The following is a 15,318-nucleotide window of genomic DNA, read 5'->3' on the forward strand; positions in this document are numbered from 1 at the left end:
TTATATAAAATATATATATATATATATATATATATATATATATATATTTTATAATTATAATATGGACAAAAAGTATTCAATGCTGATACGTCAAAATTCAAATTTGAACAATTTAATTAAGAGACAAAAATTACTACCATTTATGTCCATTGTCAGTATTTTAATTATCATTATACTAAATAAACTAATAATAAAATTTATATAAATACTAATATATATCGTATATTATTTTGGAGGCATAGAGCATCAACTTTTCTCGCTTTATTGTTGGGCCGGCCATGAGTGACGATAGTAAATCAATAATTTTTTTGTACTTAAATAAGGGGGACATGGTGCGTCATTCTTTAGAACTAAAATAAAAAATGGATCCATAGACCATATAAATTCTTTATATTATTCCAATCCACTTCCCATCATTTATATAATTTCAGAATCTTGTCTCAGTAGTTACAAAAAAGAAAGGATTGCTATGCTATCTCCTACTAGGTGTAAAGTATCTCCCCCCTCCCCCTAGCTACCCCATACAATATGAACAATTTTCGGTTTCTATGCTACTTAACTGGAACAAAATAACTTATTACAAAGAATGATTCTAACACCTCTAATGTGCTATCCTTATCAGATATATCAGCAACCCCATTGCACTCTCTCAAAGTGTTTAACATATTCTGCTAGCAGGCCATTGCACCTAGCAACAAAAACTTCATATCACTAAGATGCTTTACACACTTGTTACCATTGTTCACAGATCATCTGCAAGACCATGTTATTCTTCTCCAACCAGCAATAATTTAAAGCTGGTATAAGATGATTAGCCTTGTGTTTGAAAACACGTTAGAAACATAAGAAACCACGCCAATAACGCATAACCAAACACAGTATAGATGTGTTTTGCATATAATCACTACAACAGCGATGGTCAGGTCCACACTTTATACGCGTGCAATAGGAGAAAAAGGTGGATTCAACACATAGGATCGAGGAATTCCTTTCTGATTCTTGCAACCAGTCTTCTTCTCAGTTGTGACTGGTTTGAAAAAGAAATCTACATCCTCCTCAATGAGCATTTTCAGTGAACTGCATTGAGATAACTGTTGGTTTTTCTCATGCACTCCGCTGCTGAAGGAAGAAGTTCCATGCAAAATGGCAACACAGATGGAGAATGCTTGTAACGCGGATAATTGTGCATGAAAATCAACGGCATAATGCCCCTCTTCAATTCTTTTCATGCTGAAGGTAGGACTGCTTCCTTTTGCTCCCTGTGCACCAAAAGATCAGATACGTATTTGAAACAACAATGGCAATCTCATAACTAAGCAGGTTAAAACTGTAACACTGAACAAAGCAGAGAAAACTGTAATAAGTGTTGTTCAAAAACCTATATAGATGCATGTCTCATGGAATTAATTCGTTGTTCAATCATATGAATAATATCTTCATAACAAATGGTTGCTAAACACAAATAACTGGAAAAGGCTTTAATTCTTCAAGATAATTTCAGGGATCTTCCAACTACTGCAACTCTGATTGTGCTATTTTTGCTTAAAAGCATCTAACCTTTTGGGAAATATAACAGCCAAGTCTTATCCCACTAGGTGGGAAAAAGAAAAGATGAAGTGAATCACTTAAAAATCATGAATAAAAAGGACAATTAGCAGAAGAGCACGTTCATGAGATTTGATCAGCGTGTTTGGAAAGCAGGTGCAACCAATCTCAAAGTAAGATTTGGTTGACTAAATGTCTCAGAATGGAATGTTATCAATAAAAGAAATTCCTTGGCCATTTATTGTCAATAAAATAATTTTGGCTGTAAAATTCAGCCAGAAGACTTGATGCATTATGACATGGTTTGGTGGAAATCTGAAATGCAACCATCTTTTGATTGGCAAGATGAATAGCTCCATAAGAAAGTGGAACCCACTTTTGGAACTGGAATGCAAAAGCACAAAGTTTTGTTGTCCATATCCTCCTAAGTAATTCAATATTAAAATACCCTAGTGTTTCATATTTAGAGGGCAAGTCTTGGTGCAACAATAAGGATGATGCCTTTGCCTTGTGATTCGGAAGTGTACTATACTACGTCTCTGACTGAGTTGTGGTAACTGATCTGGTAGGTGTAGTCAATCAGTTACCAAGTTAGGTTATAAATGGCCATAAAAATATTCACATTCTATCTTTATTCTTTATTTGTTATGATTTCAGTTACTAAATAACAATGACTACATCTCATACCTTAAAATTTCATAAGGATAAAAGTTAACAGATATAACAAGATAAAATCACTTTTTAGATAATGGATGGTGAGGGGGATAATGGCAAAAAGATAAGAAATGATGTTTGTATAAAGGGGTACAGTTACACATGGGAAAGAGATTACTCATTGAATGCTTTAACAATGGCACTCTCTATTTACTGGAACAAGAGGTCATGGATCAAAATTGTGGAAACAACCTCACCACTTATCGTGTAAATGCTGCATATACCCTCTCCCCACCCCCTTAGTATTTCATCTATTTAAGTCCCCTCAAGAAACAGTTAATGTGAAATTCAACTTATACCTGAACAAAAAGTTCAAATGGTTGATGTTCCTCCATAAGTGGGCAATCTTCAGCAAACTGAATACTAGGATTTGCCAAAAGAATAAGGGGACAGGCCATGTCCCACCCACCACAGTCACAACCTCCACCATGTCTCAGCCGATCAAGTAATGACGAAGGACCCTGGTTTTCAGCATTTGGCAAACCATGATTGCCAGATGGTATTACCACCTTTACCTGTTCCTGGATTTGGTCGCATTGAAGACTCTTTCTATCTTTTACTGCAGAGAGATCACTTGTGTTGGAATATTCTTCAGCACTTATTCTATCCCCTCTTTTGTACTTCAAACTTTCCCTCTTAGAAAACGGAATTTGCAACACAATGGCAGCAATTTCAAGGTTTGAATAGCATTCAGTGGACAAGGAAGGATAAGAATTTAAATCATCAAATTCAACATTGCTTGATCGAGGTTTATCTTGAAATTTGTTTTTGACCACCAGGTTCTCATCCAGCCCCAAAGTTTCTTCCTTCCATCCAACATGGGAAGCTTTCAGAGTTTTAGAAGCATCGGGTTCACTTAAAGACTTCTTTTCATGCGAAACACTCTGCCTTGAGTGTGTAAAATCATACAACACAAATTCTGACACCATAGAGTTATCAAATACTCTGCCTTCTAGTTCAGAATATAAATTACAGGAAACTAGCATTTGTGCTACTATTGAGGAATCTTTACCAAAATCATGGGATCCCAAACCAGTTGCATTGCTCTTCTTTCTATTATCAAAGGAGTGAAAAGTATATACCCAGTTGAGAGCATTACCTGCTCTGCATGTCTTGGCCACAAACACATCTTCAGGGCACTTCACCTTGAACTCAAAAAATGGCACTCCATGTTTATTTTCCAACTTGAGATTGCCATGCAGGTGAACTGGTGAAGAAGCTATACCTGAATACTGGATTTCTCTGCTGATGAACTCAGAAATAATGTCAGAATGCTTTCCTTTTTTGGATAAGTCATTTAGCAATGATTTCTGATAAGTCCTATTTCTTGCAATGTTTGCTGCCTCATTTGATTTGATCTCATTATTCTCCAGTCTCTGACTCACTGAACTTCTCAATGATTTTGACTTTGTAAAATGATCCAGCCTTTTCCTGCTAGGGGTGAATTGAACTTTTGGACTTGTTTTCGATGAGCAATAATTTCCTAATGGAGATGGCAACCGAGAGACTTCCGCCTTAGCCGAGAATGACTTCTGCAGTGAGTGGACTGTGTCCTTTTCAAGACGACAATTGCCATTGATTACAGAATCAGCAACTTTATCACTTTTGGACTTCAACTTTATAGACTCTCTCCGTTGTACTGTGGTAGAGTTCTTATTTTTAATATCTGAATTTATACAAATTTCAATGAAGCTATCTGGGGAGTCTGTCTCTGAAGATCTCAGTCCAGAGCCTTCATCATCTGAACCACACAAAGAATCAACAATGCTACCCGTGAAAGAGGTGTCACTCCTCCTTGAAATTTCTATTTTTTTCCTTCCCTCTACCATGGTGCTCATTTTCTTTATACTTTTCACTTCCTCTGAACTCTGATACATGGAACAACGTCTGGTTTCTATATTACCTTCCAATCCATGAGGTCTAGAGAGAATGCTCTTACACGAAGAACTGCGGAAGCGAGCAAATTTAATCTCAGCAAAGCCCTCCTTGAGAGTAAGAAAATCATCTTTCCCAGTGTGTTTTCCTTTTTTAGATCTCTTCTTTACATTCACACAGTATTGATGAGATGGAAGAACAGTATTGGGACTCAGACCCACTGAAGACTTGTCATCAGGATCCAGCTCAAACTCTTGTCCCATTGATGAATCCAGAGACCTGCGATACCATCAAGGAAAAAAAAACATATATCAACACACACTCATAGACCAAACTCCACTTAATGATGCATGGTACTTATTCATCTAACAAAATTTAAATCTGATGGCTACAATTACCCGGAATACACGGGAGATCTTCCATTGAGGAAATTCTTGTTGGAAGAAAAACAAAAGGCTATAACATCACATTGAGGAGTCCATAAAAATTACATCAAAACTTTGGTTGTAATAATCAACAAAGGGATCAGTTCCAAATATTTCAAGTGAAGGGATGAAAGTAACAATTGATGCAGGAAATGATATTTCATAAAACAAACTGTTGATTGCAATTAAGAAATGGTACTAAACACTGTAGACAGTTGTCTGCATGCTCATAAAACATGTTATTTTGCAATGACAATTGTGACCTTGCCAACAACCATTGTTGTAAAGGCCACGCCTCAACAGTGCCCTAGAAAATCATTGGTTCTAATTATATTACAAAAGTAGAAAAATATCGATTCCAAGCACCGAAAAAGAAATGCCTTATGATCTGTTGGGTACAAAAAAAATGCAACAGGGAAAAAAAGCTGGAAAGAACATTATATGATTCCCATAATACCCAAATGCTAGTAAAGTGACACAGATGAGTGTTGCACAAATGTTCAATTAAAAACAATAATAAAGTGCACAATGATTATGATACCAAACCATAACAGGGGGAAATGAAAAGAAAGAGGAAAAAATTAAAAAATAAATAAATAAGAAAAGGGCATACTAGAGTAGATCTTGGAGAAGTAAACCGAAGAAAAGGAGAACCCAAGAAGCAGCTTCAATGTACAATCATAAATCTCCAACCTTGAGCATAAAGGGTGCAGGAGAATAACTTACGAAACCAACCCATTTGATTAAAGAGTCAAGTCCGGGGCCATTTGTGTTGTTTTGTACTTCAAAATTGGTATCCACAAAAGGCAGTGATGGAGGCTCAAACAAAAAGCAAACTCAGTTCAATTACTTCAATCACCACGCTACAGAAGGAGCAGTAAAGCATAGCAAATGTTGCCAAAAAGCTTTGTTAGAAACAGTAACAGATTGCAAGAGAGAGAAGCATTGAACTCTCTCTCACATGAGTAACAAGAGAGAGAAACAACACCGAGCTACGTTAATGCACATGATGACCCTACTACAACAAAGCCATGCTCTTCAAGCACCATCATACCACGTTGGTTTCTTTTTTTCTTTTTTTTTTGTCTTTGTTTATGTATTTATTTTATTATTTTTATAATTTATTATTTGTGTCCCACTCGACATGAAACCAGTGATCTAAGCAAAGCAAGCGAGCAACCCGAGAAAGAATCGAGAGTGCCCTCGTGAGATGACAAATGACACCACCCAGGGACATACTTTGGCTTTAATATTCAGTGCACAAAGTGAAGGGTAATAGAGGAATTTAATTATGTCTTAAAACAATAACCGTGCCACTTTGAGTTCACCTAATTGATGTTTCGGTTAAAAAAGAGTGATTTTCTGAAACATGTCATTATCTTATGGCTTCGGGAAAGGCAGATATGACATATTAACTTATTAAGAACGGAATCCTACAATTAAATGAGTGTATGTGCAATAATAATAGTAAGATACTATTAAACACCATAATCGATTTTGTCGAATTCAGAATCAGATCTGCCGAGTTCGTATGGTGAAATTTATTGACAATAACGCCCCTCTGTACCATTATCCAAAAAAAACGCCCTCAGTTATTTTCGTATCGGGCAAAGCAAATAATGGAGTTGAAGGTGTTTTGACCAAGTCAGATTAAAGTGTTTTGGTGCAAAAGGAAGGGGTAAAGGCGTAAATTTGTGTAAGATGAAAAAGGACAAGGACAAAACCTTTATTTTTTTATGGGGGCCGGAGGTGGTCAAAGACAAGCAAGTGTATTTGCATGTGATTGGATTGGCGGGGAGGACCCCAAATTCAATGACCCATATCAAACTCACGGAATCTTGGACTCACAATTGTCCCATTATAATTTCATCTTTTCGTTAAAAATAAAAAAAAAAAAAATCCGTCTTCGTGTTATTGTTAAATTTTGAAGTCTTGCAACAAACGATTAGGCAAATTATACATGTAACCTATTTTTAACGTTTGCAACGATCCTCTTCCAGAAATACTCATCGTGACTGATATATCACAATGTTAGTTGGAAGGGTAAAAAAATCGATTCAAAGATGCAAAACGATAACTGAACGTAATAAGGGAGTTGGGGGTGGTGTTGGTTGTCGAGGTGTGAGGATAAAAGTGAAATATAATTATTCATTTAATTTTATAAAATACATATATCTAAATAATTCATTCAACTAGTTTTTAGCCAATAAAAAAAAAAAGAAAAAAAAAATTGCAACTGTTTTCTTTTTAAAGTGAAGATAGAAAGTAACTACCTGAAACATCATTACACCCAATACGTATAAAACTCGACCGTAAATATCTAGTATCATTCTACGGAATAAATAATCCTAGTCAGCATGTTTTGAAGCTTGGCCGTTTTCATCTTTCCTAGACTTGCCAAATGATTTCTGGGCATCCAAAACTGGCATATATGCTTCACTTGTTTTCTTAAAGATGTCATTGGCTGACTTGTCAGATTCGCGGGGACTTACCAGCTTCTTCTCAACATCTTCAAACTTCGCAGTGGCCCATGGTGCCGTGCCTACGCTTCTTCTTGAATCTGATGCTTCTATAGTCAGTTCAGACACCTCATCACGGGAGGCAAACCAGGAGTGACCACAGGCAATACATTCCAGCTGAACAAATCATACAAAGTTATGAAAACCGCATCAAATTATGCTTTTGGAAGCAAAAAATAAGGTGCAAACCTGATATCGGTCACCATGTCCTGCATGGATAATATCCCTCAAGCCCACCTTACACTCCGTGCATCGACGGCATCGGGCACCCGTCATCTGTTTCCAAGCTAACAGTCAACAGATATCTTCATACAATTTAACAGATAACATAGTATTTTGGTGGGAATAAAAATTTACCTGCATCTTCTGTGACTCATCGGGCTCCTTCTTGCAGGTTTCCTCAGCAGTCAAACCCTCCTGGAGTTTAAATATTTGATAGATAAGCACAACAAACCGTAGAATCAGCAACCAGATTAATCAATTCAAAAGAAGCTTTAAAAATTGATGATTCAAGTTACTAGTAAGAGGAATTCATAGTTGCTTTATTAAGCTCTACTAGTACTACTGGTTTATCTGCTGTCTCGGTTAAAAAAGAAAAGGCCCAAAATAACTGGAATTATTTTAGAATGTACCAACAATTTATTTCATAAGTAGCATCCACATACAAAAAAAGTATTCACAAACAAAATAAACATAACTAGACCAAAATTTCAAAGTCCAATGGTTTCATGAACACCAAAAGTTGGTCCAGTGAACTTTACGTAAGGTGGACCAAAGCATCTTATGCCCATCAGTGCACAATTAAATAAAAACCAAAGATACGTTAGTTATTTAAAAGAACGGATGAGATAGCAAAAGATGACATTTCTCATAATCAATTTAGTCCTTGGGAAAGAAGCCCTTCTTCAAACCTTCTCCAATACACTAATGGAAGAAAACAGGAAGCCACTCACTCCCTCATAATCCCATCAATACACCTTCAAACTGATCCAGAAACTCCAAAATGAACCTCACCACCAGCTGAGAGCATCACTCAATTTTCTACAGCACAAAAAGCTACTATAATGGTATGTTGTTTGAGAACATTCTTGTTAATATAGACTATTACGAAGGGAGGTTTGGGTTATTTGGGAACATTCTTGTTAATATAGACTATTACAAAGTGTTTGGTTCGAGGGGAATGGAAGGGAGGGGTTTTTATAAATTTTTCTTGATTGGTTCAATTTTTAGGAGAGAGGGAAGCAAAACCCCTCCTCATCTTATTTTAACTCCTCTCCAACATTGGGTGGATTTAGAGGAGAGGGGAAGGATTTTAAAACATTTTTAGCATGATGCTGCCCAAAATATCTTTACTTATATTTTAAATTTTAAAATTATAAAAATACAAAAGTAAAAAATTGGTTTTAAAAATCTCTCTCCTCCCCTTGTGAACCAAACAAGAAAATAGTTATCTCCCCTCCTCTCAACCAAATAAAATTTCTAACTTCTCCCCTCCCTTCCCCTTCCCTCCATTAAAGTCTTTCCCCTTCCCTCCCCTCCTTTGGACCAAACAGACCCTTAAGAAAATAATTATAATATCCAGCTTCAAATTAAATTAACAGGGGACTTATCAGCACATTATTCCTTGCCCATAGGTGACCAGAGCGTTTGTTGTTGATCATAAATTGTAAAAGGCACCAAGTACAACATTTATCATCTATTGATCCTGCACAGGCACACAACCAACGTTATAGTAATTTTAACCCAAGGATGCCCCATGAAAATACAAAAGAAAACAAATCAACAGGTCAAATCCAGGGTGGACAACATTGCTCAAGAACATAAGGTAAGAGTTTTTAGATGTTCCTCATTTGATCTCTCACAACTCCCACTTCCCCTCCCCCTCCCCTCCCTTCCTCAAGATCCAAATGATCCAACTTCATCCCAATTTTCACTCAAAGGTATACAGACCCTTTAGATAATCATTGGTTCCACCATATGGCAAGAATATGCGTTAACTAGGTAGAATATGCTGAAGACCATCAAAGGTTGAATCTATTAACTGACCGAAAGAAGCACAAGAAGCTGCTGGTTTAAATCAGAAATTAACAGTACAAAATCTACAAAATAAATTCATCATATGAACACACAACTTCAAAGTTCCAACCAGTGGAGGGAGATATCATACCTTCAACTCATTGGGTGTCATATTCAATATTGTAGAAGGTTCCAACTCTCCATTTAATAACCGGCGTGCAAGGATTGCATTGCTCTGCCAAAAAAAGAAAATATATGCAAACCATCATTATCACAACAGGAAAGGTGTATCATCATATTCACATTAATTTTTCAAGCCAAAAACAGCACTAGAACATTGTTAGTGGTGATGGTAATGAACTCATGATAGGCATTAGTAATTGAGAAAATATAACTATTGTTACAGCAAGCTGATTTTTCTTTTCTTTCTTCATTATCAGAATAGATGCTTACATAAGCACTTTATATGTGAGTCTATTTTGTTTGAATTGAACAATCCCACTCAAACAACACGTAAATCAAAAAAAATGTGAGTGAAATTCTTGTTATAAGATAATAAGAGTCAAATGAGTGGCCAAAAAAAAATTAACTTGGCCTAAACTCAAAGCAAATAAGTAATATGGTAATTTATGTTTTCTCAATAAATTATTTGTTACCATTCAATTGGAAAAAGAGGTACTTTCAAGATTAAAGACATACGCAATATAACTTTTAAAATACAATTTTCACGTTATAACCACACATTAAAAAAGTCTGACTTTTAACTTTTCTCACTTTCCAAGCATTTGGAATATGTGATGATATTTTAATAGTCACTTAAATGACAAAAATCCATCAAGAACCAAACCCTTGCTTAATTTAGCATTTAGGTAAGTACACCTCTACTTATTAAACCACCCTTTCCTCTGTCCTAGGTATTTCACCACACCACAGCATGTTACTGCAAGAAAATTTCCCAAGATTCAGACTTAAACTCTTAGTTAAAATAATCAACTGACACCAATCTGCAAAGCCACACAAACCCCATCACTCTCTTAAAATCATAATTCTGATATTCCAAAAAGCTCTTTCTTCTGATAACTGTAGATAACACTATCTAGAAGATGTGGATCACGAGTCTGGAAAAACCAATATCATTGTTTAGCTCAAGACTAAACTTTAAAAATCATCCAACAGAAGCTGACGACATTCACCCTAAACGTTCAAAATAACCCACACAGTTACACCCTTAGACTACAGGTTTGTTTAGATAAATTTCTCCAAAAGCACTTCTAGGAGAAGAAAATAAGAAGATAATAATGAGAGTGAATCTACAATGGAGAGTAAAGATAAAATAGCATGCAATGCACAATAGCTGTTACTGAAAACTGCCCCACTATTTGGATCCCATAGTGGCAGGAAAACTCCACTCTGATAATCCACTATAGTGCCATTATAGTGTGGTATTGACTACTATGATCCAAACATCCAGGGTGATGATGAGCTGTAATAAAGGAGAGAAGAAGTTTGCAGCATCTGAGCAATTTGCAACATACCCTTACCGAACTTTCCCTTTTTGAAAACTGAAAAATGTTATAACAAATAATTCTGAATATGTTCAAAAACTACAGCAAATAATCACAAATATAAAAATATGTTAATTACAATTAAAAGAAAGAAAATAAAGCAGCACAAAAAAAAAGCCAATTTCAAAATTACAATCAATAATCCATCAGTAGTAACATGACCAATATATCACCAAGTAAAGATTGCCACCATTCTATCAGACATCTTACATCATAAACATTGATTTTTAATAGGTTCTATAATGAAATAAAAAATCCATACAAGAACAAAAATTTCACCTCATCCAAAATAAAATTTAGCAGAAATATATAATTTTTTAATCATTCAAGTGCATTTGTCACTCGTAAACACTTCATGTTAACAATCCATTTTAGAATAGCAGCTTCTAACCTTGAGATTAAATACTAATTGTCGTAGCTTTTGGTTATACTTCTGATAATCTGATGAAAAAGTATCATGTGAAGCTTTTTCCAGAGCAACTATGGCGGGAACAGCAACATCTGGCCAGACAAAAGACTTGGAACTCTGTAGAGTGGAAAAAGGTAAATATTGAAATCATTACAACCCTCAAGGAAAAGGGAAACAAATAGAAGATTATTAGAAAATAAACAATCCAATACAAGAGATCACCATTGCAACAATTTAGTAATTCACCTTTTGAACCTTGTCTTTACATTCATTCCCTAATTCTAAACTTTTGTTATTGCTCCTATTGTTGATTGCATCAGAATTGTCATTTCCTTTGTCTTCCTTCTTTATGCTCTCTTCAGAATTAAACATAAATTGAACACTTTGAAGTAACTTCTCCAAACATTTGTCACGATGGGTGTCTCCTGTTAGTGCATTGAAATCCACTAATATGCGATAATGTTCTGAGGCATTATTTACACAACTCCCTGGTGTTTCAGGCTTCAGAAGCTGGTCACTCTTACGAGTTGTCTCATCCTCCTTTGAAACATCAAGAGGTGAAATGCTCTTTTTCCTTAAGATTCTTTTATTTTTCATCAAATCTTCCTGATCAACAACAGGTTCTTCAGGTTCAATGTCAATAAGTTCACCCAAACGTTGAAGAGTTTTTTGAACAAGCTCATCAATTTCTTGCTGTTTATTGTCCTCATAGTCCTTATCAGTTAGCTTCCAGAGTTTCCTTTCTACCGTGTCATATACCTTTTGCACAATAAATCCAGGATGCTGTTTACGATTTGGAAGCTGTTTGTGTATGGGAACAAAATGCACCACACACTTATGCATAACAGATTCTGCAGGAACCTCATCACGGTGGAAACTATAAAAAAGCTCCCTCGTATCGCGTGATTGCCAGCTGCCACCGCCTTTTCTTTCAGCTTCTTCAGGACGATAAAACCACTGCCCTGTGATCATCATGCTGCCATTTAAGGATTGCGTAATGTCCTGACAACAAAACAACCCCAAAATTAGAAGGTGGAAAGAGAAAGAAGGTCTATAACTCTACACTTTGTAGAATTGAAGGAATAACAACGCCCTCTCCCCCACATGACAGAGGAGAGAAAGAAGGGGGCTTAACAAAATAACAAAATGCAGCTCATTAAGAACAACAACATACATTGCATACAACACGACAAAAATTTGGCAACCTAGTAACCAAAACACAAATAAAAGGGCAACGTCATGTGTTAACTCCAGCACACACATGCCAGGGATTTCCAAGAAGGGAACAAAAACGGGAATGTTAGGTTAAATTTATTAAACACATAAAATTGTGAATCAGAAAGCAGTAATTTATTATTAATATTTAATAGGCGTAGATTTTTTATTTGTATTTCATGCACTCGTAGAATTATTACTTCTTCACCAATGCATGATGTCATACCCTGATGAACACCAAAAATAAATTTGGCACATGATACCAAAGCACCCAACATATCTTCAAAATATTGTCAACTTATCGAAGAATTACATATTTGACAAGAATCTTACCTTAATAATCGCCACATATGGCTTTTGGTCTTTGTCTTCAGGAGTGAGAAGAATAGGGTCTTCCTGCAGAAACAGTAAGGTAAAGAATGGTAGTAAGTTGCAGGATCAAAACACAACGCAGCACATTTCTTATTATAGAAGGTCTTAGGACCCACTTTCACAAAACAAACATCAAGCTCAAACTCAAACAATGCACAAGCCAACTTCATGGCTGAAACCCCAAACTACACTCCTCTTTCAGTTATCAGAAACTAGGAAGAGCGACAGAGATAAAACATGTCTCTAGAGAAACTATAAATTACACTGCCATTGGAGAAAGAATCAAGCATGAACTACTTTTCTCTGTCGAAATACACTGTAAAGAGCTTCGAGTAACAAATACTATGCTGCCTTCATTTGATTCCGGTTGCAGAAATCCAAGGCATTGAATATAACACGTGATGATAAATAGACACTCTAATAGTCTAATATATCAAACATTTCATCAATAATCCCTCTTCCTACCGCATCATATCACCTATCATAATTCCTTTTGTATTTCTTCTCTCTAGGTGTCATATAGTGTTATTGATTATTTTTCAATAACAGAATTATGCACAAGACGTAAGCCCTGGCAGCGCAACAAATTGAAATCGAAACTCGTGCGTTAAAATCTAATATGTGAAAAGATACTACCAGCGTGTATTGGTTTCCATCATACTCGAAGGATTCAAAATGCTTTCTCCGGCCTCTTCCTTTCCCGGAAACCCTAAGCGGTTCGCCAATTGGCTTGGCGTCCTCCTGCGGTGGTTCCTCTTCTTCGTTGGATCTCTCCTCTGGCTTGTCTTTGTGCCTTCTCTTCTTTTTCTTGTCTTCCTCCTTCTCCTTCTCCTTCTCCTCTTCCTCTTCTTCTTCTTCTTCCTCTTGGAGCTTCATCCTCTTCCTCTTGCGCTGCTGCTTCAAACGGTTCTCTTCGGAGGCATTTGCCGAGGGTTGCTGCTTCGGCGGCGGCGGTGCTTCGTCCTCGTCGTCGCTGGTTGCGACCTGAGTGAAGCGTCGATTCCCCATCCTGTTGACACTGCGACACAAGAATTTGGAATTCGGAATTTGCCTGATGTGTGTCTCAAAGTGAAACGAAATCAATATCCTTTGCTCGTAGAAGGCTGTTTGTCAAAAACATGTTGAAAAAAGTAAAATGAATATATACTCTTTTATCTCATCAAATGTTGTCAACATTCATTTTGATTCTTTAATTTTTTTTCTAAATCAATTATTATTTTTTATTTTGAAACATGATATTAAACTTTTTTTGGTCGTTCAAAATAGGCTAAAACCCTATTTTGGTTCTTTATAATTTTTTTTGTTTTAATTTAGTCTTTCATTAATTTTTGGTCTCAAATTGGTCCCAAATTAATTAATTGGTTTCAATTTAGTCCCAAATTAATTAATTAATTTCAATGTGGGACTTCCGTCCAAATTATTTAAACGGAGTTAACTTTTGGCCACGTGGATGCCACGTAGATGCATATGTGGCATCCACGTGGATGAGAAAATTCTTTTTAATACATCTGGACTCGGAACGGCCCGTTCTGAAACCGGAACGGGCCGTTCTGGTTGCAAAATTAAAACACCACCAGTGAATCAGAACGGGCCGTTCTGAAATCAGAACGGGACGTTCTGGTTGAACGTCCCGTTCCAGAACTGTGAATAAAATATTTTTTACTTAATTGTGTTTTTGATATTATAATTATGCAATTTTGATCTCTAAGGTTTTAATTGAGTAATTTCAGTCCTTAAAAGATTATAATTGTGTAATTTTAGTCTCACAATTTTTAATTGAACAATTTTAATCTCTCAAATATCATAATTGTGGAATTTTAGTCTTTCTCATTAAAAATTTAATAATTTTAAAATTTTAATATATATATATAATGTTTTAAAACTATATAAATGTTTGTTTATTTAAATTAACGTATATTATTTTTTTTCTAATGTATCAAATGATATATATTTACTATTACTAAATAAATAAAATTTATATATTATTAGTATTTTAGTATTACTGATAAATTAATATCAATAATATTTTTACCCTTTTTATAAATAAACTAATAATTTTATAAATATAACTTAATATATATTAATATACTTTTACAAAAATATAAATATATAAGATCATATATATATTTCTAATTAATATACTTATATTTTTGTAAAAGTATATTAATATATAACAAGTTATATTTATCAAATTATTAGTTTATCTATAAATATATTAATAATATTATTGATATAATATCGAAAATTATAATATACGTTAATTTGAATAGATAAATAATTATTTAATTTTAAAACATTATATATATATATATTAAAAGTATTAATTTTTAATGGGAGAAACAAAAATCATACTATTATGATATTTGAGGGACTAAAATTGTTCAATTAAAAATTGAAGGACCAAAATCGCGCAATTGCAATTCTTTAAGGACTAAAATTATGCAATTAAAATCTTGGAGATCACAAAACTGCACAATTGTAATACTTGAGGGATAAAAAATGCAATTAAACCAGTATTCTTAATTAATTTTATTAAAAAATATAATAATTAATAAGATAAAAGGAATATCACTTTATAATTTTTTGCAACTTATTTAAGATTAAAGGAATAAAATGATAAAAATTAATAAGATAAACATAATAAAATAAAATATATAAAAAAT

At 34.8% G+C, this 15,318-nt stretch overlaps 2 protein-coding genes across 3 annotated transcripts; both read right to left on the minus strand.

Annotated features, from left to right (window-relative positions):
• Positions 1–373: 373 nt before the first annotated feature.
• On the minus strand, positions 374–5,964 carry LOC109801278 (bromo-adjacent domain protein, putative (DUF3527)). 2 transcript variants are annotated; one of them, XM_020362307.3, is made up of 3 exons: positions 5,173–5,964; positions 2,559–4,413; positions 374–1,259 (listed from the first exon to the last, which is right to left on the minus strand). In XM_020362307.3, the coding sequence occupies exons 2-3, from the start codon at positions 4,395–4,397 to the stop codon at positions 933–935; spliced, it is 2,166 nt and encodes a 721-aa protein (XP_020217896.1). In that variant the 5' UTR covers positions 4,398–4,413; positions 5,173–5,964; the 3' UTR covers positions 374–932. The 2 variants fall into 2 exon arrangements, with proteins under 2 accessions (XP_020217896.1, XP_020217897.1); XM_020362308.3 differs by lacking the exon at positions 5,173–5,964 and adding an exon at positions 4,533–5,144.
• Positions 5,965–6,681: 717 nt separating this feature from the next.
• Positions 6,682–13,772, minus strand: LOC109800163 (bromo-adjacent homology (BAH) domain-containing protein). Its single transcript, XM_020360893.3, has 8 exons — positions 13,292–13,772; positions 12,617–12,679; positions 11,315–12,070; positions 11,051–11,185; positions 9,246–9,329; positions 7,436–7,495; positions 7,268–7,354; positions 6,682–7,195 (listed from the first exon to the last, which is right to left on the minus strand). The coding sequence occupies exons 1-8, from the start codon at positions 13,661–13,663 to the stop codon at positions 6,908–6,910; spliced, it is 1,845 nt and encodes a 614-aa protein (XP_020216482.1). The 5' UTR covers positions 13,664–13,772; the 3' UTR covers positions 6,682–6,907.
• Positions 13,773–15,318: the final 1,546 nt, after the last annotated feature.

Source organism: Cajanus cajan, chromosome 2 (assembly GCF_000230855.2).
Source record: "Cajanus cajan strain Asha chromosome 2, NIPB_CcT2T_4, whole genome shotgun sequence".
In the NCBI taxonomy this organism is placed as follows: Eukaryota; Viridiplantae; Streptophyta; class Magnoliopsida; order Fabales; family Fabaceae; genus Cajanus; species Cajanus cajan.

Coding starts and splice junctions, on each gene's coding strand:
- LOC109801278 (XM_020362307.3), bottom strand. CDS start 4,397: ATGGGACAAGAGTTTGAGCTGGATCCTGATGACAAGTCTTCAGTGGGT. Junction 1,260..2,558: donor CATTTGAACTTTTTGTTCAG/GTATAAGTTGAA, acceptor TTTGGTGCACAG/GGAGCAAAAGGAAGCAGTCC.
- LOC109800163 (XM_020360893.3), bottom strand. CDS start 13,663: ATGGGGAATCGACGCTTCACTCAGGTCGCAACCAGCGACGACGAGGAC. Junction 12,680..13,291: donor ATGGAAACCAATACACGCTG/GTAGTATCTTTT, acceptor CTGTTTCTGCAG/GAAGACCCTATTCTTCTCAC. Junction 9,330..11,050: donor AATTAGTATTTAATCTCAAG/GTTAGAAGCTGC, acceptor TTTTTTTGGCAG/AGCAATGCAATCCTTGCACG.